Source organism: Convolutriloba macropyga, chromosome 6, assembly GCF_964194025.1.
Source record: "Convolutriloba macropyga chromosome 6, txConMacr16.3, whole genome shotgun sequence".
NCBI lineage: Eukaryota > Metazoa > Xenacoelomorpha > Acoela > Convolutidae > Convolutriloba > Convolutriloba macropyga.
In genome coordinates this window covers 11,243,276-11,268,546 of record NC_134473.1, presented here as the reverse complement: position 1 = coordinate 11,268,546, position 25,271 = coordinate 11,243,276, and the positions used below count along the sequence as shown (strand labels likewise).

The 25,271-nt window shown below is 38.3% G+C and overlaps 2 protein-coding genes across 2 annotated transcripts in view; both read right to left on the bottom strand.

Moving 5' to 3' along the window:
* Positions 1 to 19,313, bottom strand: part of LOC142341479 (trafficking protein particle complex subunit 8-like) — a 33,059-nt gene extending 13,746 nt beyond the window's left edge. The window contains exon 1 of the mRNA XM_075392441.1: positions 19,080 to 19,313. Within this exon, the coding sequence (XP_075248556.1) occupies positions 19,080 to 19,277 (198 nt within the window). The 5' untranslated portion in view covers positions 19,278 to 19,313. The remainder of the gene's footprint in view (positions 1 to 19,079) is intronic.
* A 1,067-nt stretch (positions 19,314 to 20,380) lies between these two features.
* On the bottom strand, positions 20,381 to 22,779 carry LOC142340758 (uncharacterized). Its single transcript, XM_075391463.1, has 2 exons — positions 22,452 to 22,779; positions 20,381 to 21,760 (listed from the first exon to the last, which is right to left on the bottom strand). The coding sequence occupies exons 1-2, from the start codon at positions 22,762 to 22,764 to the stop codon at positions 20,397 to 20,399; spliced, it is 1,677 nt and encodes a 558-aa protein (XP_075247578.1). The 5' UTR covers positions 22,765 to 22,779; the 3' UTR covers positions 20,381 to 20,396.
* Between the last annotated feature and the right edge of the window lie 2,492 nt (positions 22,780 to 25,271).

The following is a 25,271-nucleotide window of genomic DNA, read 5'->3' as shown; positions in this document are numbered from 1 at the left end:
AACTTTTAACACGCACCACCATTCACAAACACTCACTGAGCTCACTTAGACACTTAGATCAGTTGTAGGGTAGATTATGACAGATTGCTACAATCAACACAGATGATCTACGGAGGTAACTATGAACATGTGCTTTTCACGTCTCTGTACCATGACAACGAAGAAAAAACGCTTCTCTCCTGATTCTCAACGTGAACTTTTTTCGCGCTTATCTTTTACGGTGTAAAACTTATTCATCCATTCACCTGCAGACTACCTAATCGATACATAGCATTTCTCAAAAGAGGTATAGGGGGTAAAAAAACTTATTCATTCATACCTGCTCCCCCTGCAGCCTATTTAATCGATACTTAGCGTTCCTCAAAAGGGGTATAGGGGGTTAAAAAACTTATTCATTCATAACCTGCTCCCCCCTGAAGCCTACCTAATCGATACTTAGCATTTCTCAAAAGGGGTATAGGGGGTAAAAAAACTTATTCATTCATGCCTGCTCCCCCTGCAGCCTACCTAATCGATACTTAGCATTTCTCAAAAGGGGTATAGGGGGTAAAAAATTATTCATTCATACCTGGTCCCCCCTGCAGCCTACCTAATCGATACTTAGCATTTCTCAAAAGGGGTATAGGGGGTAAAAAAAATTATTCATTCATACCTGGTCCCCCCTGCAGCCTACCTAATCGATACTTAGCATTTCTCAAAAGGGGTATAGGGGGTAAAAAAATTATTCATTCATACCTGGTCCCCCCTGCAGCCTACCTAATCGATACTTAGCATTTCCCAAAAGAAGTATAGGGGGTAAAAAAACTTATTCATTCATAACCTGGTCCCCCCTGCAGCCTACCTAATCGATACTTAGCATTTCCCAAAAGGGGTATAGGGGGTAAAAAAACTTATTCATTCATACCTGGTCCCCCCTGCAGCCTACCTAATCGATACTTAGCGTTTCTCAAAAGGTGTATAGGGGGTAAAAAAACTTATTCATTCATACCTGGTCCCCCCTGCAGCCTATTTAATCGATACTTAGCATTTCTCAAAAGGGGTATAGGGGGTAAAAAAATTATTCATTCATACCTGGTCCCCCCTGCAGCCTACCTAATCGATACTTAGCATTTCTCAAAAGGGGTATAGGGGGTAAAAAAATTATTCATTCATACCTGGTCCCCCCTGCAGCCTACCTAATCGATACTTAGCATTTCTCAAAAGGGGTATAGGGGGTAAAAAAATTATTCATTCATACCTGGTCCCGCCTGCAGCCTACCTAATCGATACTTAGCATTTCTCAAAAGGGGTATAGGGGGTAAAAAAATTATTCATTCATACCTGGTCCCCCCTGCAGCCTACCTAATCGATACTTAGCATTTCTCAAAAGGGGTATAGGGGGTAAAAAAATTATTCATTCATACCTGGTCCCCCCTGCAGCCTACCTAATCGATACTTAGCATTTCCCAAAAGGAGTATAGGGGGTAAAAAAATTATTCATTCATACCTGGTCCCCCCTGCAGCCTACCTAATCGATACTTAGCATTTCTCAAAAGGGGTATAGGGGGTAAAAAAATTATTCATTCATACCTGGTCCCGCCTGCAGCCTACCTAATCGATACTTAGCATTTCTCAAAAGGGGTATAGGGGGTAAAAAAATTATTCATTCATACCTGGTCCCCCCTGCAGCCTACCTAATCGATACTTAGCATTTCTCAAAAGGGGTATAGGGGGTAAAAAAATTATTCATTCATACCTGGTCCCCCCTGCAGCCTACCTAATCGATACTTAGCATTTCCCAAAAGGAGTATAGGGGGTAAAAAAACTTATTCATTCATAACCTGGTCCCCCCTGCAGCCTACCTAATCGATACTTAGCATTTCCCAAAAGGGGTATAGGGGGTAAAAAAACTTATTCATTCATACCTGGTCCCCCCTGCAGCCTACCTAATCGATACTTAGCGTTTCTCAAAAGGGGTATAGGGGGTAAAAAAACTTATTCATTCATACCTGGTCCCCCCTGCAGCCTACCTAATCGATACTTAGCATTTCTCAAAAGGGGTATAGGGGGTAAAAAAATTATTCATTCATACCTGGTCCCCACTGCAGCCTACCTAATCGATACTTAGCATTTCTCAAAAGGGGTATAGGGGGTAAAAAAATTATTCATTCATACCTGGTCCCCCCTGCAGCCTACCTAATCGATACTTAGCATTTCTCAAAAGGGGTATAGGGGGTAAAAAAATTATTCATTCATACCTGGTCCCCCCTGCAGCCTACCTAATCGATACTTAGCGTTTCTCAAAAGGGGTATAGGGGGTAAAAAAAACTTATTCATTCATACCTGGTCCCCCCTGCAGCCTACCTAATCGATACTTAGCATTTCTCAAAAGGGGTATAGGGGGTAAAAAAACTTATTCATTCATAACCTGCTCCCCCCTGAAGCCTACCTAATCGACACTTAGCATTTCTCAAAAGGGGTATAGGGGGTAAAAAAACTTATTCATTCATACCTGGTCCCCCTGCAGCCTACCTAATCGATACTTAGCATTTCTTAAAAGGGGTATAGAGGGTAAAAAAACTTATCCATTCATAACCTGCTCCCCCCTGAAGCCTACCTAATCGATACTTAGCATTTCTCAAAAGGGGTATAGGGGGTAAAAAAATTTATTCATTCATACCTGGTCCCCCCTGCAGCCTACCTAATCGATACTTAGCATTTCTCAAAAGGGGTATAGGGGGTAAAAAAACATTCATTCATAACCTGCTCCCCCTGAAGCCTACCTAATCGATACTTAGCATTTCTCAAAAGGGGTATAGGGGGTAAAAAAACTTATTCATTCATACCTGGTCCCCCCTGCAGCCTACCTAATCGATACTTAGCATTTCTCAAAAGGGGTATAGGGGGTAAAAAAACTTATTCATTCATAACCTGCTCCCCCCTGAAGCCTACCTAATCGATACTTAGCATTTCTCAAAAGGGGTATAGGGGGTAAAAAAACTTATTCATTCATACCTGGTCCCCCTGCAGCCTACCTAATCGATACTTAGCATTTCCCAAAAGGAGTATAGGGGGTAAAAAAACTTATTCATTCATAACCTGGTCCCCCCTGCAGCCTACCTAATCGATACTTAGCATTTCCCAAAAGGGGTATAGGGGGTAAAAAAACTTATTCATTCATACCTGGTCCCCCCTGCAGCCTACCTAATCGATACTTAGCGTTTCTCAAAAGGGGTATAGGGGGTAAAAAAACTTATTCATTCATACCTGGTCCCCCCTGCAGCCTACCTAATCGATACTTAGCATTTCTCAAAAGGGGTATAGGGGGTAAAAAAACTTATTCATTCATAACCTGCTCCCCCCTGAAGCCTACCTAATCGATACTTAGCATTTCTCAAAAGGGGTATAGGGGGTAAAAAAACATATTCATTCATACCTGGTCCCCCTGCAGCCTACCTAATCGATACTTAGCATTTCTTAAAAGGGGTATAGAGGGTAAAAAAACTTATCCATTCATAACCTGCTCCCCCCTGAAGCCTACCTAATCGATACTTAGCATTTCTCAAAAGGGGTATAGGGGGTAAAAAAATTTATTCATTCATACCTGGTCCCCCCTGCAGCCTACCTAATCGATACTTAGCATTTCTCAAAAGGGGTATAGGGGGTTAAAAAAATTTATTCATTCATACCTGGTCCCCCCTGCAGCCTACCTAATCGATACTTAGCATTTCTCAAAAGGGGTATAGGGGGTTAAAAAACTTATTCATTCATAACCTGCTCCCCCCTGAAGCCTACCTAATCGATACTTAGCATTTCTCAAAAGAGGTATAGGGGGTAAAAAAACTTATTCATTCATACCTGGTCCCCCCTGCAGCCTACCTAATCGATACTTAGCATTTCTCAAAAGGGGTATAGGGGGTAAAAAAACTTATTCATTCATACCTGGTCCCACCTGCAGCCTACCTAATCGATACTTAACATTTCTCAAAAGGGGTATAGGGGGTAAAAAAACTTATTCATTCATACCTGGTCCCCCCTGCAGCCTACCTAATCGATACTTAGCATTTCTCAAAAGGGGTATAGGGGGTTAAAAAACTTATTCATTCATAACCTGCTCCCCCCTGAAGCCTACCTAATCGATACTTAGCATTTCTCAAAAGAGGTATAGGGGGTAAAAAAACTTATTCATTCATACCTGGTCCCCCCTGCAGCCTACCTAATCGATACTTAGCATTTCTCAAAAGGGGTATAGGGGGTAAAAAAACTTATTCATTCATACCTGGTCCCACCTGCAGCCTACCTAATCGATACTTAACATTTCTCAAAAGGGGTATAGGGGGTAAAAAAACTTATTCATTCATACCTGGTCCCCCCTGCAGCCTACCTAATCGATACTTAGCATTTCTCAAAAGGGGTATAGGGGGTAAAAAAACTTATTCATTCATACCTGGTCCCACCTGCAGCCTACCTAATCGATACTTAACATTTCTCAAAAGGGGTATAGGGGGTAAAAAAACTTATTCATTCATACCTGGTCCCCCCTGCAGCCTACCTAATCGATACTTAGCATTTCTCAAAAGGGGTATAGGGTGTAAAAAAATTATTCATTCATACCTGGTCCCCCCTGCAGCCTACCTAATCGATACTTAGCATTTCTCAAAAGGGGTATAGGGGGTAAAAAAACTTATTCATTCATATCCTACTGTGTAATGATTTGGATAGTGTGTTTTGTTGTAGAAAAATTTTTGTCTTCACTTGGAGGTGAAGTGAAATTTTTTTATTTACGGTACGTAGGCTCAACCCGAAGGGAGACAACCACATTACCACAATTTTGATTGTCATAAACGATAGATAGAGTCATGAGTTTATAGTGGGCCAGCATTATCAAAGTCTAGTGCGATTACTGACGTCTTCCTGATTTTCTGAGGAATATCACTGTCGTCGTCGGAAACAATTTCAAACTGTTTTGGGCTTGTGAGAGTTATTTTTGGTGTATTATTAAGGACGCTGTTCTCATCTAGATTTGAGTCTGACCTGCACTTTTGTTTTTTTCTTGGCGCATCAGGAGGGTTTTCGAGGGAAAACACTTCTGAAGTAGAGCAAATGTCGAGAAAACTTTCCCTTCGATCTGATTCTTCAGCTTCATCGTCGATAAATAAGCACCTGTCGTGGTCGAAATCGTCTTGCTCGCTCAACAGTTCAAAGTCAATCAGGTCCTCTTCAAGTTCATCATCGCTGAATGATCGTTGGTTGAGACCTGGGTCAGGCGGAGACCAGAACTCCTGCAGCTCTGTTTGTGGAGTGTACTGAGTAGGCGGTGGGCTCTGTTCCATGGAAGACTCTGCCAGGACTTCGTTGTCACTCTCATCGCTTGAACCCCACTCTGGATTGCAAGTAATCTGTCGGGCAAACATTTCATCTAGCAATTGCTTATGTCCGAATGGCAGCGTTGTTAATTTGTCCGGGCAAATATAACGCTTGTCGTCGTATCCAGACAACGATTTTTTATTGGTGACAACTGTCATCAACTGGTGTTTGCTTGATGCAATTCTTGTAGTTAGCAGCCGTACTGTTTCTCCACCCAAGAGAACCTGCTTGTACAATTCATGAGTCATTCTCTGCCGCGCGTCTCTGGTGACCCCTTTAGCTGACTGCTTCGTATCACCTGTGAAAGTTTTTAACATAGATTGAACACCTGATTTCACCTGTAGCCACTAGACAAGGGAAACTGACTTTAGAAAAAGTTTGAACCATCGATTACGTCTTCTCACGTCTTCTCTTCGTAATATATCCAAAAGAAAAACTGGTGAGTATATAAAGAAATATTTACCTTCGGAAAGTTTGATCGAGTAGAGCTTGGGCTTGAGACCTACAAATTCAGAAACTGTGCGGCCAGCCATTTCATCCTTGAACTTGAGCGTTACTTTTGCATTGCTTCCATCGTATTGTGGATAGTTCCTTGGAAAGTTGGAGAAGTCAAAGAGCTGTGTCAATTGTTTTGATTCTATATCTGCAAAAAAGTCCTCTGTTTGCACCTCATAAACAAAGCTGTCAGTGTCAGAATAAAGCAGTTTGCAGTCGAAGTTCTGATTCATGGTTTTGTAGTGGAACTCATACATAAATTTTTTTGAGAGGTCTAGGATACACGCTCCAACAATTGTAGGTTTGTCCCATAAAATTTCGGTCTGGTTGAGACTTACTGTAGCCAGATCATCAGCAAGGATTTGAAAAGTTTTCAGCTCAGGTCTACTAGTCCATTTTAAGGCTTCTTGTTCATCACGTACCATCTTGACTTTAATCCGGTTGCGTTTGCCTTCACATGTTTTCCCAAAAGCGCTGTTAACCATGAGCTTATAGAAACTCTCTTCAAATTTGTTCTGAGCTTCCCTGCGCTTTTGAGTGTTCAGCTGAACGTATGGCGCCAGCCATTTGGACTGTTTGAATGCAAGTGCTTGATGAACTTTGGTTACTTTTAGCCCTAGCTCAACGTACAACTTGAGTGTCTGATAATGCAGAGTATATTTCGTTTTTGGGAATAGAGTTTGAATAAGTTTTTTATTCGAAGGAGGCGCTTTCACTTGCATCTGCTCAAGGAGTTCCTGTTGGTATTCACTCAGCCAGTATGCATCAATTTTGTCCTTTGTTGGTGCTAATGGGAAGTCAGAGTGTAGATTGTGAAGATCTTCGGGATAGTCCAGGTCTACTTCTACGATGTAGCCAACATCACTGTCATCTGCAGTCTCTAGAATTTTGTTGATTAGTTCAGGTTCAATTTCTGAATCCCATACCTGATCGAAATAGTCAAAATCGTTAAGTGGTAAGCAAAACTTCTCCATCACTCCACCATAAAGATTGTTTGCGTCGATCATTATAATGAAGGTTGACGGATTCTCTGCATCAAAATTTTCAAGATATTTATTGTTGGCTACTGCCAATCTTTTACTGTAAACGGAACTGATCCCTCCGCGGATCAGATTTTCTACCATGTCTAGGTGCTCGCGCTGGGTTAGCAACTCTATGGGGGCTTTGCAAGTTTTCAGCATTGCGTCACCTGATAGATTCGATGCAGTATAGTACTGGCAGCAGTCCAAACCATATGTTTCGTAACAAACCTTTCGAAAGCAGTACTCTGCTAACAGGAAAACATCTGTTTGCAGATAAATGTAGTATTCACAGACAGTACTACATTCAAAAAGTTTAAATACTTCTACTGCGTGCTCGTATTCTTCCTGTGTTACGTTAACTTCAAACTGATGTAAACTGTTGGTCCACAGAGAACGCGGAGGCAGCTCGGACTCCTCCAGTTTGTCGAAGTTGTCAATGTAGTTGTAAGGGAAGAAGCCTTTTTGCTTCAACTTGTCGACAGCTCTTTCTGGCCATTCACTGAAGTGCTGCACCAACAACTTGAAAGCTTCGGCTGGCAGATTTTTAGTCAATGAGTCAAGAGATGAAGGCATGAACCAAAAAGAGTCCAGCAGTCTTATGTTTTCGTATACTGGTCGTTCCTTTTTGTTTTTGTCTAACCGCATTTTTATGAAAACTCCAATTTCGAGTGCTATATATTTTTCATCTGTGGTTGGGACTATTGTAATCCGGTTTCGCATGTTGCTTGCTTGAAGTGCTAGTATTACGTGGTGGAGATCATAGTTTGAAAGATTATGCGCAAATACTGGCGTGAAGTTCAAAAGTTTGCGGTTGATGTTACATTCATTATGAACCCAGCCAAGAAACTCGCCCGTGAAGTGACAATGATCTAGCACTGTTGGGTTTTCGATTGATTGATCTAATGGAGACTCACAAATCCAACAGTTCTCAACGTTAGTTCTTGCGATTGTCTGTATGCCATCAAAGTATCTGTTTTGTTGCTTTACGACATATATCGTCTTTGCCATCTTCTCGAGTGATTTCACGAACTTCTGCATTACTCCAGGTCCTCGTTCACCTTCAAAATGAAATGGTTCTTCTTGACCTTGTGCAATGAACAGCAAGGCATAGCTGCATGGTTTGTGCATTTCAATAGCTCTTGTATCGGAGAACTGTGGGTCGTTTCTACAAGTCATGATCGGCTCAATGATTGACTCGAGATCAAAAAAGCCAACCACTGGAGCAAACCAGCGAGCTTGTAGTTTTCTAAAGGTGAAGGAGTTTTTGTTCTCAGCTGGCATTCGCACAATAGCTGGCTTCTTCTCTTGACAACAAGATATGTGTTTTTCGTATCTTGCTTTTGAACTACAGACATGAAAACAGTTCCTGCACAGATGATTATCAATGCGTTGAACTCTTTTCCTCACTTTGTGAACTAAGCTCTTCAAGTTTCTGATCAGGACGTAGTGATGCATGGTTCCATCGCTTAGAAGAAGTAAATCGAGATTGAATTCACAATCGAGTTTTTTTGAGACACGGAAGGGGATCAGTTTTTCGTCTGAGTACCTGAAGTTGAACGCGTGTTTTAGTTTCCAATCAAAAGAGGAGTGTGAGAGGGGGGATATATATAACCAATGAAAACTTTTATACGATGCTATTATTTCAAATATAGTGAAGCATAACTTACCGAAACACGTTTACACGCACATTGTTCAGCTCCTCAAATCGACTCATCTGGTGAAATCCCATGGGCATGTTATACTGTCCAATTGGCTGCTTGGCTATTTTGTTTTCGGGCCCATATGTATGAGGGCTAGTAATTTGTCGACTTGAGGTTCCTTTTGGCACAAGTCGTGGCCCATACTTCAAATGATATGCCGCTGTGAAGCAATATAAAAAGCAGTTTTCATCTTCCCTGTTTCTGATGTTAAGAAGAGCTGACGTTTGCGAGAGCTTATGTGGTAACGCTAAGTAAGATGAGCCCTCGATTGGCTTCGATTTCACTGTGCGAATTTCAATTTTTATTATCTGATCCAAAGTCCAACCGCTACCATGAGATGCAAAGCTGTTAAGTGACAAGAGCATCTGTTCAACCATTTGGTGAAAACTTTCGTCTGCAATGCCTCCGAAGTCAACTCGTTCCATTTTTGGCTGTACATGAATTTTTATCTTGTGTGATTCCTCAGACAAGTCTTCTGAGTCTTCAACTGGTTTTCTTAGCTGTATCACAGCTCCAAATTGGAGTTTCTGAGGACTCTGCTGCACACTTATTCTGACAATGTTCTTGATCTCTTCACTTTTAACCAGCATGGCGTGTAACAGGTCAATCTCGCGGACACCCACTTTCACTTCGTACTCCCTCATGCTGTTTCCGAAAGCTTTTTCAACTGGTAGTAGTCCGTTTTCAGAGATCGTGTCTGCGTCAACATTCCATGTTGGCAAACCGTGGACGTTGTTCATATGTTCCATGTAGTCAAGGTCTCTGCTGAAAATTTTGTTACAGTAAAGACAGTATCGAGGATTGGTCTGTCCGTGTTGAACCGTCACATGGCCTCTCATTTCATATAAGCTATGGGTCTCATAGCCACAGTCATGACATTCGAACGAGTTGCGGGGGGCGTAAATTTTATGAATTGTTTTTCTGTGTCGTCGGAGGCTTCTTTTATCAGAAAGTTTTGTTCGACAAATCTCGCAAACTATTGGGTTCATTTTTGTTGAACAAAACTTCAGCTTATAGCGCTAAAAACCCTCAGATGTGAAGAGAACAGGATTGAAAGCAGTAAAATTGGAGTTTAAAAGTAAGAAGAAAGATTTTAGTCAACTGATCAGTAGAAAGAAAGGCAAAAAGCAATGAGTGAAAGATTGCTTCCTGTAATCAAAGTAATCCGGTTATCTTTAGCCAATCAGCTAAAAGCAAACTTTATTTATTTGTTTTAAGCAAGCTTTAATCACAATACGCGTCAACAAAATTTTTATGTCCTCGGGGGGATTATTGACATTGTGTAAGGTCTCGCTTGGCGGCTGTCCTCTGAAAAAATTCAACTATCTAGAGCTGCTTAGGCTTATATTTATCTGAAGACTATAAAATCAACATATCTGGGGGCGTTCCGTCTGTAAAATTTGGAGATTTCAGACATAGTTTATTTACCTTTCTCAGAGATTAAAGAATGTTTATTAGAAATTAACATTGAACCGCTATTTCAACTTTTTGGCTTTGTAGTTTTTTGGATTCTCGGAATCATACATCTAATGAACTTTCAGAAGTTTTTTGGAGAAATTTTAATTCATATGTTTAACAAATGACAGCAGCTGCATCTCATTTACATCAGGAATATAGGGAAAGTAATCAGTCATAAGATAGTGAGCAATATATATGCAAAAAAATCCACACAGTTGCGAGTTCGCGCATTGCAAGGGTTTTCCGGTTTCTCGTCTATCTTCCATAAGATCCACATATATAGTGTCCGCACTGATACCCTTTACGTGATCGCAAATATGCTTATACGAATAAATTGGTAAAGCCAAAGGGTCTGCAAAGTAGATAATTGGAGATGCATATCTTTTGGCTAACACAAGCCAATGTGTACCAATTGATGCAGCAGGTGAAGCGTTGACAATAGTAAAAGAATTTGGCGACATTTTCAGGGGAAAGTTGTCTGCGGCATAGACACCGTTGAAATTATGTTTCAAGTGTTTGCATTGCTGTATCAACTTGAATATCTGATCCTCATCCATTAGCTCATAGGCAGAGTTTTTGGAAACGTTTCTTGCAGAATCGATGTATACTGTTGAACATTTTTCTCCCAAGAATAATATTTCAATGTTGTTTGCTAATGCTGCACCGAACTTAAGTTCGACTGATAATGATGAGTTTGTTAAATCGGGGTGAATGAAATCATGCGTGGCTTCTTGTGTACTCGTAAGATCAAACACCATTATATAATGGCGCGGGAAATCAGCCAATGATATACCGTGACCATTTTCAATGAAAGCCAAGGCTCCCATTGAATTGAAGTATAGCCTTTTGTCGTCTCTGGTCGACATTGGCGTACCAGCAGTTGCAAATCCATTGCGGTAAACAGTTATCTCATTTAGACCAAACTTTCGAAATGAAAATGGATTTTCAGTGTTGGTTCCAATGAAAGCGGCACTTGCAGACATTGCAATAATAAGTCTTCGAATGGGTTCCTTTGTGAAAATATCTTCTTGTTTCCAGCTTTGTTGTCCAGCTGTTGCGAGAAAGGCTTTCGAAATAACTTCGTTGTATCGATACATGGCTGGGGTTTTCAGAAGGGTTTTTTCAATTGCTCCCACCACATTATCCGATACTGTCATTTTGCGAACGAACAAATTAGCTTCATTCATCGATTTTCACTTTATAATGCTTTGCACCGTCTTCACTCATTATAACAAAGTCATCTTGTGATCTTCGGAAAGATTCGCATTGTGACACCACTTATTAGGTGCTTCTCACATGAGAAAAAGTCTACAGCAACTTTACCGTATAGTGTAAGTTGGATGGATCTTCGAACAAGTAGTTCCCGTTGGGCAATAGAAGCGTTTGGAATTGTGTTGGGATCAGATTCGTACTCGTATCCTTGACATTTCAACCATGTACTTTTTGCGTCTGAGCCATGAGAAAATTCAGTTTCGATGAAACATTTGTGCGCGTAGTGTCCATTAGCTGATGAAATTTTGTTACCATTAGCTGACACTGTACAATCAGCGAATAAAGAGTGTAAGATATTATTTACGAAGAAAGGTCTGTCGCTTGCATTGGCATCTCCAGTAGTATAACGTAAATTGTTTCCATTGCTTTGCACAATACAGCACTTTACCTCAAGATAAATTTTCTGTAAGTCGATGAAATTGTTTCGGTCTCCAACAATTTCAAATTCCAGTGAAGATCCGGTAGGAGAATAAAGGGGGCCAGTTTTCTGCTCGAAAGCTTGGTCAAACGTAACGAGCAGAGGGGGTTTCTCAAACAAGTCCAATGAACTATGTGTTGCCTCAGATGGGATAACAATGTTAGCGCGCATTTTTGACTTTTGAGAAGAAATCTGATCGACTTCTTTGCAGCTTGGTTTTTGATGAAATGGCGCGTTTAATTGGAGAAGGTTTGTTTTTGTAAGCTTTGCTTCCACGGGACTTCTTTCGTCTAATGACGCGCCGACCGATGTGAAGTGATCCTCCTAATTGTTTTTTTACTGTTTTTGCTACTGTACTTTTTAATGCCTGCTTTGCTGTCTTCTTTGTTGCAAATTCAGCTATCTCGGGCGCTCCTTGCACAAGGAGCTCTCTGCCAATTCGCTTTGCTGCAGGCCAAATAAATCGTCTTGCCAAAGGTAAGGCCACGCGTCCAATGCCAGCAGCCAATGCTCCAAAACCGCTTCCTCTTTGTCTGTAATGTCCTGAGAAGTGAGGTATCGAATTGGATGCTTGATCATTATAGTAGGCTTCCATCAGTTAGCTCGTTCTCTGAAATTTAAGACTGACGACAACTTTACCGATTCCAGTGAAAGGTATTAGTTTCCCAGTCTCACTTCTCAGCTCAACTTTGATGCTCTGGATATTGTTTGAAAGTAAACGCTTGTAATCCAAGTTTGTGAAAGTTTTATGGTGAACAGGTGCTACTGTGTTGAGGCTGCCGTTTCTCAAACGTCTCTCCGATTCAATGATTTTGAGAATGGGTACCCGCGAGTCACCCACGTGTTGATATTCAATAATGTCGATGTAGACAAAAATAAGCTGTGAGCCACATGTTATATCAACGGGGAAAATACCAAAATGTCTGTTAGGAGAGTTCGGAGCCCCATTTTCCAAGTTTGTCTTGTAACCAATGTGAACAAAACCATTGTGTGCAGGGTCCGGGGTCCCCTTGAAACCAAGAATGCTGGGAATTTCATTGTCTTGAAATGACAATCCTTCATTTTCCCCAAATGTTAACACAAGCTTTTGCGTTATCTTGTCGAACTTACGATCGAACTGTTTTAGTCTTGCAATGCGAACAATCTCCGAGACTAGATCTTCCCAGCTGTTGTAAATACCAGTCCGAATTTTTCTGAGTTGTCCTGATCGATTACTCGACTCATTTGGATCGGTCATTGAATTCTTGTAAACAACTATTTCTCCAGAGTTGACGTTATTGATGTTTGATGGAAAAGATAGAGAAGTCAATGCTACTTGCCATTCTCCCTGTAAGTGTATTGGTTGTGATAATTGGTTCCGAAATGCTGCCATAGTATTTTCATTGAAAACGTCCATTGATGCATTTGATAACAAGTCAATTGTAAACTCATTGCTGTTAGAAATCATTGCTCCTCTTCAGTGTTTAACACGTTAACTTGTACTAATTCCGGTTCGTAAAACTTCCCCAGGATTTTAACGTTGTTTGCGTCAATCAGATTGTAGGTAGGCGGACTTGTTGTAGCCAATCGTAGTACTGTGAAAACTTCGTCTGCATAATTCTGAGTATAACCTTTTCTGAAGGTATCGTCTGGTTTCGCTATTCGTACCAGGTCCCCCTCTTCGAATCGTGGTTTATATTTATTGTTGTCCAAAGCAATCGAAATTAAAAATGGTTCATGTTTTTTGAAAACTTTATTTGGGGCTAACTTTGTGACGCGGTTAACACGACTGTTAATGATATTTACGAAATTGGGAAGCTCCTTTATATAGTTCCAAGTCCATTTTTCTTCCAAGTATCTGTATAAAATGTTTTTAAGTGATCGAATATTTCTTTCCGCAAACGCCGATTTGGTTTCGTTTTCGGTTGTATACAAATGAATCTTTTTGTTTTCACAGAAAGTTTTGAACTCGCCTTTGATTTCAGTGCCTCTGTCCGTCCACACTTTCTCTGGTTGTTTCGTCTTGATCATTTTTTTGAAGGCTTCAACGCAGTCTTTTGCATACATCGTTTTCATAGGTTGAACACGTAAATAACGTGATAAAACGTCAACTGCAACCAATAGATATTTAACCCCATTATTGTGCTTTGCTATTTTGTCCATATAGGCTACATCCATGGACCAGATCTCGTTTATTCTGTAAGCAACTACCTTCAATCGTGGAAAATTTTTCCGGAATTGACGATATTTGGTGTACGAGTTTTTCGATTGAAGGAATTTCTCAATTTTTTTCTGTGATAGACCGCTTTCCTTTTTGATGTTGGTAACACTTCCAAAGGCTGCTTTTCCTTTTATGTAGACGTTATTTAGTTTTTTGATTTCCACTGAATGGAGTTTTCCAGCTTGTTGGCGTTTTGATTTCTTCCTCTGCGTCTGCGAAGCCTTCCTCATCAAAGCTAGCAGTCTCTGTTTTTTCTGCTCTCTCGACAGAAGGTTTCTGTTCACTGGCTCCTCCATCTGGAAACTGACGTAATTTTTGCTCTTTCTGAACTTTTACGAACTTCTTTGCATAAGTATTACAAGTGAGGTGTGGTGCAAGGTTCAAATAATTCAACACTTCATAATGGTTATGCGAAAGTTTTGATGATGTTTGTTGTGATGCGTAGAGGAAAGTTGAAGCTGGAATGTTAGTGCTCCTCTCATCGATGAGAATTTCGCCTTCATCGTCCAGAGAAATGTTACGCGATTGGTTTATCTTCTTCAAAATTATTTTTGATTTTTCAAGTTTGTCCTTTTCGAGAAAATTTATGTCATTAATCACATTCTGACTGATTTCATCAAACTCTTTCTGTTTAAACCTATCTGTAATATTTTGCCGTTTTTCTTCCTCATCGGAAACCATGACGTCATCAGTCTGTTGCTCTGTGTTCTGATGAATAACTGCTTCTGGCTGCTCGCGTTTCAATGTTCTCTGCAGAAGCGATAGTTGTTTTGATTTGTTTCGTGCAACTGGGTCCTTCAATATTTGCGAAACCTGAGGTTGTTCAGTTGTAAACATGTTGCGGGGAATAAGCACAAATTCTTCAGTTGGCATTTTTCTTCAGATACTCTAGACAAGGTCTGGCAATTAGTCGAATGAGAGAATGCCCTCTCGTTGTTTGGAAAAGCTTACTTCTTTGTAGTGCGTTAAAATGTTTTTCTGAAAGTTGTCGCAGTTGGGATTCGAATTTTTGCAGTTCTTTTTTGTTGATTGAGACAACACCAGAGAGGACGTTCATAACACAATCGCAGAGAAACCAAATGAAATCAATATCTTGGGCTAGGAAAATTCGCTTGCCGCTCGATTTCGGGTTACTGCTGACGCACCAGCGCTTCAGCATAAGCAAGTGTCTCTTTTTCATTCGTAATTGGTGTAATAATGGCTTCCTCCGAAGGAATATAGAAAACTGACGGTTCGGGACCAAAAAGTTGAGAAGAAAACCGTAAGCCTTGACTTGTTTTCGGATCAAGGTCAACAATTAAATGTCCATATGGCTGAGCTGTCGCTAATTTGTATGCATCCTTGAGTAATTGGAGGCAGTTCAACTGTTTTCCGAGATATTCTATTTGTTGAATGTCACGCAATGATTTAAACAGAACGATATGAGTGGTGTTGAGATCAATCGTTCGTGACCACTTGCTCTGTTGGAATAAGTTATGTTTGACATAAATCACGTGGAGTTTTCTGTGTCTTCCCGATGTTGCAATTTTTACGAACTCTTTGTCGTTAAATATTTCCTCGCATGAGTCATCATAAACGAGAAGACAATTCGAAAGTTTCTTTGTTATATCCAATCCAGAATATTTGATGAACTCGATTTGTGGTATTTTACATTGCATAGCTGTAAAAATGTCCTGGAACTCTTTGTAGAAGTAATAAATTTTGGGAAATCTTGGGTAAAAAGATGAACTTTGCAGCATGTTGAAAATTAGGTCGGTTTCCCCTGAACCACTCGGGCCTACAACTGCCATGAAGATTCTATCGTTTGTAAGGATAACTTTATTCATAGTTTGGGGTTTGGCAAAATATAACCAACTAGACTCGAAAGCAGTGCAATCCAAATCGACTTCTCCTCACAACTTTCTGATATCAAGAATAGCATGGCGAAACAAAGACTGATCATGAGCACTATAATACTCACTTGAACAAAGAATATGATCTCTGATCGAGGGACTACGGTGTTGGAACAGCACCGCCATGGTGGTCTCTCTCGGTTTCCATCATCGAAAACCAAGTTTGTAATACCCCCATCAATTTCATCTCTTACAACTCGGTTTGTCATTTTTCAAATCAAGACTAGGCTAGTGTTTTGAAATGTGTAAAACGGTAAAATGTCTATTATTTTTTAATTGGCTTTCTATTGCAGCTCGAATGTGATTGGTTGGTTTAGTTTACTTTACATGTGCTCATCGCGCGCAAAGCACTTTGAAGTTAATAAAATATTAGGGGACATTTTTTCATAGTTTGAAATTCCAAAATGCCTCCATCTGTAGTTCGAAGCCAGAATATATACATGTTTACTGGAAAGTACATATTTACTACATATGTACCCACCTCTCTCGCAAATTTACTACATATGTACCTACAACCAATTTAATATAAGCGTACATAACGGGTCCAGAATATATACAAATATAACCTCATAGATTTTATACACCTTTGGCCCAGCGGTACAAGATCGGCTTCCCATGCACTAGATCCGGGTTCGAATCCCACCGGGGCGAAGATCCTTTTCTTAAATGTCCCATCTATCCTTGCATACACGATTATTCCCTATCTTAAAACATGTAATGTCCCCCCCCGTAGTATGGGATTCGAAAAGGATCTTCGCTTAATGACTATTCCCTATCTTAAAACATGTAATGTCCCCCCCCCCCCCCGTAGTATGAGTATACCACTTATATATACTACTTACTTTAGTCCACTTTGATTAAATTTGCCGACAGTACATCCCCAAACAACACTCAAACAATCTTTGTAGACTCAGAGGGGGGCTATTTCTACTTCAGAGTCCGCTGAGAATGCTCTGTAGTTAAAACTTTGCCCTTTTTGCTAACTTTACTAGTTGATTATCAAAAATGCAGAATTTATTTTGAGTTTTCAACTAACAATTTATCTATATCGACAACATTCGAAAAAACAATTCTTCCTAACGGACAATAAGCATTAGCAGGGATAGTTTTGAGCCATTCTTGGACTGCTACAATCCAAAAAAAATCGGGTTGTAATCAGTCGGTCTTTTTTTTTAAAAAAAAGACCTTTTCTTTAATAATAAAGAACAGAACATATCAAATCAAAGCTAAGGAGTGATAGGTCCAACCGATTTGCTTACTAAGCAGCTCAAAGCTAATGCATTTAGTTTTTTACTTGAAAGTTTATGGTCGTTTCTTTTTTTTTCAAAAAAAAATAATTGCCTTTTCAATAAATAATGGCTTAATTAACTTTTCCTCTATTTTTTTTCTTAAATTGTTCAACTTCCAGCTTAGTTTCAGCAAAGAAAGAAAGCTTCTTCTTTCTACTGATTTAACATTTATTCTCGGTTGCAGTTTTAAGCCTGAAGTTATTGTTTTCTGGCTTTGATACTACAAGATTTCAGATTTTTGTTTGTTTTGATATTTGCCAGTTTTTCACGTTTTCTAATTTTGTCACATTATCACATTATCACAGTTCTCATGTCACATTATTAGCGTTCAGAATAAGGCACATATTAAAATCATGAAAGATATACATCATCGTTTTAACGGCCTCGACGCCTCTTTCTTGAAGAAATCAATTGAATTTTTTAAATTTTGTCTAACTGTCATACTTTGTCGTTTCGGTCGTATGAAATTTCCTGTATAGTGGTAGCTTTCATTGGCTTTTCATGGAAAAATAGCAGAACCGATATTCTGATATTAGTAGATAGATGATGGCTTTCATGACTTTGAAAACAATCGTTTTCCAAAATTAACAAAAAAAAACTTTTCATTTCGCAATTTTGTTCTTTTTATGTTTCTTTTTGTTACCTAATCTCGTTAGTTAATTACAGGTCAAATATGACATTATGGGTGTCATGGGAATAAAAGGGATTGGTGTCCCAAAATCTTTTTTTAAAGAATTTGTTATGACCTTACTGGCTTCGACACCGGTTTTTCACAAAAAAAGTAAATTAATTTGATTTTTGTCATATTTGACGTTCTTTTTGTAGATGCAAGAAATATTCTGGATAATTGCAGGTCTCGAGAGCTTCTTTTTCATGAATAAACGACCCTATTTAAATAATTCTTTTTGTAATTAATGCCTTTCATGACATTGAATGTAATTTTGTTTAGCAAAAAAAAAATTCAAAGTATTACTTTAGCACTTCGCTTTTTTGTCTACTTGTTACTTAGTCTTACTAATGAATGGCCACGTAATACATTATAGCTGTTTGAAGAAGGCGCAATCGAATATATTTTGAGGGCCAAAATATGGCTTGACGGTTTTGACAGCGTTTTCTGGCAAGTTTCAATTGAAATTTTGTTTGTTTTTTTGTTCTTTTTAGCCGCTTTAAAAAATGAATAAGGACAGGTCCTAATGCCCTTCTATAGAAACAGTGGTAATCGTAAATTAGTGGTGATATTAATTGATTCATAATGGTATTTATTACTTTGTAGTTAACTGTTTCAAAAAAATAAGTTAATTTTTTTACTTTACTGTTTTTGTTCTTTTTTGTATAATTGTTACCAAACCTTTTTATGGACTGGTCGCATATGTTTTCTGGTGATTTATAAGTTATTTTTGTTTAGTTTTCGGTTTATCTGACGGTATGTTGACTTTTTTATTAAATTTAGTTTTTAAGAGGGACATAAATTTTTTGATGTAATTAATGTTTGTTGTTGTTGTTGTTTGATTTTGCTGTTCGCCTTGACTCGCTTTCTTAATATTGACATATTACAGCAATCTAATGCATCAATTTTTACTACACTGAGTTATTTGCTTTGGAGGCTATCTTATCGTTCATACAGAATTTTTTGAAAAAGACTTGGACTTTTTTGGGATTCGCAAAAAATATTTTTTGGGTTTTTCTATCTGTTCCTCATTTGGTAGACAATTATGCCAAAATTGTGGATGGGCGGGGTCGGAACCTTATGTGCCATCGCACATTACCGAGCCGCCTTGTTTCATTAGAGCTTTAGAAATTTCTTTGTTTAATGTAGTTATGACGCTTTTTGATTGGTCGCGACAAGTACTTCTTGGGCAGCTAAAAATTCACATTTCTTTTTATCGGCAAAAGTGACCCCCATAGCTCTCGATTGAAAAACATGAAATCAATTCACACGAGCCAAAGGCAAAATAAAATTGATGAAGTGTAGAACTTGAATTTTCACCTCATGGACAGTGTTATTGTATGGATCACGGAGTGCAGCATCAGTTCTACTCATCTGGGCAAAAGGCCTCAACAGTTGGACAAAGGAGAGATTATTCTTCAGAGCCAGCTGTTCGGCTGCGCTTGTTGACAGCACTGCAATTCGTGGACTGAACACTTGTGTGATCAGGTCCACGCCTCGTACCTCATTCATCGACATTGCTGACTTTTATTTCACTATTGCTTAAGTCATGCTCAATCTGAAAAAAAATCATTACTTGTCGCATTACATTGAAAATTCGGAAATTCGATTTTCAAAAATCCATGGAAAAATCAATGCAACCTACCAAAAATTCTTAAATTTTGCACCTTGGCTAAATTTTTTTTCTTCAATTTTTTTCTTCAATTGTCACCTTCGTTAACATAAAACATAACCGACTAACGTCAGAAGAATCGCTCTCGAACGACTAGTGGGAGCTCTAATCTATTGCCGCATCTATGCTTCACTCGGGTGGGGGGTAGCTAAAATCACTAAGGGGGCTTCAAATGACGTCATTAGAAGTTATTTTATACCACTATTACCACTAATAAAATTTTAAAAATGACACCAATTTCGGCGCATTTTTCATTTGACTTTAAGTATTGAATTGCGGCTACTTGATTTAGCTGCTTAAAATTGTGAATGAGCGATAAATTTAGATCACGCAAAACGAAAAAGTCAAGAAAGCAAAAGTCACTCGAAAAGTAAAATCGGTCAAGCAAAAATTTGCGTAGAAAAGAGACCAATACGTTTACAGTTATTGCTTCCAACTTCATTCGAGAGCAATTAAACGCGTATGAAAGAATCTTCAATTCCACACACAAGCAGATAGTGGTTAAACCTTAATTGCAGAAAACGAAAAAACATTTGGCAAAAAATGGATTCTCAAATGTTTTTTTTAATAGAAATGAACAACTTTAACTGTTAAGTTTTTGACACTAGTCTACCTGGTAACGTGACAGGAACATGACATGATTTTGTATGATAACAGGTTGCGCATCTAGGTTAAACAATGTTCAATTCTATACAGTTTTAAGCATCTGAACGTTGAAAAATTGTGTGCGACCACGCATTACTGATCTTGTATTTTTCAAATCAGAGAATGAAAACAATTATTTACCTCTATAATTCAGCCCAATGACGCTAGCGTTCAATTGTTTCTAACAGAAAATTTTTTCTCAAAAATGATCTCAAATTTTGACAAATTGCAGAATAACAATTTCTGTGCTTCTTTGAAGCACTTTCTGCTATTATAATCTCTACGCAACAGCTACCAAAACAGATCAACGACAAATATCTTCAATCAGATTTAGGCTGCATCATCAGTAACAGGTGATCAAAATTATAAGACCAAAACAGTTTCAGCAGAATAACAAATGAGCCTAAAACCCCCACCGAACAAAGCAAACTCGTCAACATTAAGGGCAAAAATTCTTTGCTACCAACAAACTTGCAATAAATATCAGTATAAACAAACAATGGTATAAAAGTCAATAGATACATATATACAAGAGCACCCATAGTGCTTTCATTCCATTTCGTCGGGATCTCCAGAAATGGCACCAGTAATTGTAGGTACGCAAGGAGTAAAAGGAATTTAATTGGAATTTCAAAGTAATTTTCCAGCAATGGAAACAGAGAGTACGTTCCGGCAACCAGACACAACAAATATGCTAAATTGAACTCCATAAGAAACAATTCGTGTTTTGAACCTAAACGCGTTTTGAGGCTATTTAAGGTGTGCACTATAATAGAAAATGGAATCAGAACTAAAAGAATCGCCTTCTCGTGAACATGCCATCCGAACAAAAATGAGCAATAGGCGACTATTGTAGTGTAATACACCATAGCTAACAAGTTTCTAGAACAGCCGACTATTTTCTTGGACCCGGACTTTGAATTCGCTGCTACAAGTTCGCTCCAACATTTCACGCTTATGATCAAAATAGAGACAGAAGTCAAAATCAAAGTCATTAATGGGCTTATTTGAGGTAAAATGAGATGACGGTGATCGTCGACCAAGCCAGAAGTGAATCCGCTTCTCTCTTTAACTCTCGTCATTTTGGCCAGAGATACATCTAATGCATTGTAAAATGCCCAAACATTCGGCGCCCAATATGCGTGCGTGAGCCCTCGCTTGAACGGGAACAAACGAGAGAGAACTTGCGGAATGTGAAAAACGAACGGTGCAAAACATAGAGCAAATACTGTGACTACAGAAATCCCAATTTTCAAAAATTTCCCGATGCTAAAATGGAGCATTTCGTCGAGGCCCTTACCTTGTTGAAAACAATATACTTTGAGTAAGAATACAAAATACACAGGAGCAATGTACAAATAAATATGCTTCAAATTTAAGAGAATAGCAAAGCTCAAAGCGCATTTGATGTAACATTGTTTTGCAATAAAGTAATAAGATATAACTTGGAATGCAAATAAGAACCCATTATATTGAAAATGAATATTGTCCACAATTATAAGCCCAGGAAAAGCAAACAGGAAGCTAAAAAACGCAACAACTTGTTTTCTGTTGTCATGAAAGAGTTCTCGGGCCAAGAAATAAACTGACACTGAATAAAGCAAGTCGCAAACTATAACCGAGCCCCGCTGAAAGGCAGTAGTATTCCATGTATCATAATCCAGGTTTTCAATGACCAGCATCCCTAAAATGTGACGGAATCAATGGTAAAACATATCTTAAGTACATCAACTTCCATCATAGTACATTCCTCAGCAACCATTTAGAAATTGAGTACATCTTAGTAGGTCGATCTGTATATTTATATTTTTCATTCCATTAAATTTTCCATTCATTTGAAAAAATCGGATGAAGAAGTTAGAATCCACTATAAAGAGTATTCTTTCTACCGAAACCATTACATTTTGAGAATTTTCTCAGTATTATTTGGATTTTGCATACACAGTTCATTGTATCCTGAGCTTTTCCAAAACAAATATGCATCCAAAGTATCGTCGTCTGTTTCATGACTATTTGCGTTTTCGAAATTTGAGAAGAGTCCAAAAATTTCGTAAAGTACGGAGATGTTCAGATGGCAGCTTTGAACACAGACAAGCAAGATTAAACTGACAGATCTCTGCAGTTCCAGATTACAGAATGTGTTTTCCTATATAGTGCAAGATTGAAAACTGCAGGCATATTAAAACTTTCGAAAAACGTGTTTTAAGGAAGGTTACGTGACTCTCCTGAAATTACTTCGAAACTCAGGCTTATTTTTCGAGCCGCTACGCAGTTTTTCGACTAATGCCAGATGTCAGTGACTTCATCAGTCACAACATATACATAGAATTTTTTTTTTCACAACCTTACCGAACAAAATTACGAACTCAACTAACCAGGATCAAAAAAATACGCGAATCGAGCTAGAATCCATTCAAAATATGCGAATGCCGGAGGATAATCAAGAGTCCATTGAGATACATTGTTGTAATACCACTTATTTGGCTCAAACGAGTAGGTGTATGTAATGGCTAGCCAATTTCGATGTACTTCGAAGTCTGTCGATTTATAACAGGTGAAAAGAAGTACTTTTAACAATGAAATCACTACAGTGATGACAAAACAAGTAAGCCCTGAGCTGTGCTGTTCAATACTCCTCGCAAACATGCTATCTGAAACAAAAAGTGATATTGCAAGAACATTTGTCATAATCCTGGTAATTAATTTCACGCAATCACATGATGCATGCAAACTAACTATAAAGCCATGCTTGCTGTCCAACTTTCAAAAAGAATATTTGCCAAAAGATTAACATTTGCGATATTTTTTAAGAAAGACAAAAAATGGGTCCTCAGTATTCACATTTGCAGGACCAAAAAATTGCCAAAAAGATTTCATTACGTCAAGTAAATCTAATTTACATATATACCATTTTAGTTACCAAATAACAAAGCCGGCAGCTTGCCGGAAAATAGCCGCGATAGACGCTTGTGGCCTTCCATGAATTGAAACAACTAAAGAAATAAGATAGACAGATTGACCACCAGTCCTTTGATAGACCACTAAACTTTTTGGTTAGACTCGGACTGTCATTTCTAAGAGACACTTGAAACTCTATAAGGAAAAAGCCCTAATGAAGCATTTTCAAAATTAATCTTCGAAACCCAACACTCAAGAATCTGATACTCAAGAATTAGGGCATATACGTTTGACACTACTTATATGCACACTATTGACCTTTAACTAGTAAATGTTCATAAATTTAAAAGTTCATTAAGCGACTTCAGAAGTCATTTTTTGAGTGAGGCAAGTCACGCAATTGACCTAAAAGCAGAAAAAATGACGTCACGCACGCAAATTTTAACTTGCAAAGCAGTAGAAATCACTGAAACTGAAAAAGTGAATTCCAAAAACTCAGGTAGCAAGAATCATCGATGGAGACGACGAATTGAAAAACATAGCAGGACAAGTCCTGGAATACAATCTAAAGAATTGAATGAAAAAATGAGAACTATTGTATCTGACCAGGCGATCAATTGAACAATCCCAGCCCAAAAAACCATCTCAGAAGTTGAGAAAAAAATTACAATTGCTAGAACTCTGAAACTTTTACCCTGAAGGGAAAACATAATAGGATTCAATATACTCATTATTTTACTCACAAGCCTTGACAGAGATTAATTATCCACAGGCAGATAAACTCCACAGAAATATGACAAACGCTTCAAAAATTGAAAAGTGCTAAAATTAAAGAAAGTTTCTAAACTTCGCAAAAAAAGTTTAAACCACTTATTTGTCTCTGAAATTCTGTAATGTATCTCATCTGCAAAACTCCATTGGCCAATAAAGATCGTCAAACTCAGAAAATAACAAAATGAAAAAAATTAAAAATTAATTGCAAATTTTAACAAAATCATGCTAAAAAATGCAATATTAATATCTTCAGAGGCCTTCCATTGTATCCAGAGACTATATAGTATCCCTATGTCAAGCCTTATATGGCTTCATTGGCTCATAAATCTCGATAAATTCGGACCATAATAATGAGAAAATTTGAAAAAAATTTAAGTTTTATCGAAACATTGCTTAAAACTCAAGTTATTAAAATACTGATAACCAATCCATTACCTCTAGCTACTATTCAGTAACTTATTATCAATCCCAAGAGGCAGTTCCTGGGTCCATGGCGCCGGAAAAACTCGATGTTAAAAAATTTTCGAAAAGCTTGCAAAAAATTTAAGTTTCATTAAAAAAACTGCTAAAATATGTGAAATTTAAAAATGAAAACTCTTTTATTGCCACTAGAAACTATGAATTAACCCCTTATCACAGCCTAGAGGAGGTCCCGTGGCCCTTGAGGCTGGAGAAGCCTAAAAATGCCAAATATGAAAGCGTTGAAAACCATTACATAAGCAATAAAAGTTTTTCAGTAACCCATAATCATATCCCATAGGAGGGTTCTCGGCAACTGGGACTGGAAAAACTTAAATCATGACAATAAACATTAAGAAGTTTGAAAAAAACTGCAAATTCTTATCAAAAATTGCTAACGTTTGTGATATTAAAAAGTTGAAAAACATTCTTATACCTCTACAAATTATGCAGTAACCTATTATCAAACCCTAGAGGAGGTTCCCTGACACCTACGTCTGGAAAATCTCAAAAAATGACAAAACTTTTTATTAAACTTGTAAAAATTAGTATACATTTGCGAGCGTATTTTTTTAGTACCAAAACACATAGCTCTTAAAATGGCCATAAAAAAACTATGTCTTGCAAAAGACTTTTATCAACTTTTACAAACCTCAATTTTAGACTGGTTTAACAAAAAAAAAACTCGAAAAACGACAAAAAATGCAAAAAAAGCAACATTTTGGACTCGAAATCTCCTAAAAATGACCTTTTGACCTTGAATTAGGGCATTCCCAGTAGCTTCATCACACTAAGCACTTGATGGACTACTAAACGCTGCTAAAGGCCTCTAATCCAACTTGATGCCGGCTGAACTTTACATGTTTATCCCGTCTTCAAAGCTCAAAGTCATGAAAAAGGTGTGAAAACATCTTATAATAAATAAAGCCGGCAGAGTGCCGGAATAGCTGCGAAAGAACAGACCTGCGTGCCATATAATAGAGATAGAAACAGATACAGATCTAAATTGAAAAGAAAATCGATGCCGCTCAAAAAACTAGGTAAAAAAACATTCAGCGATAAAT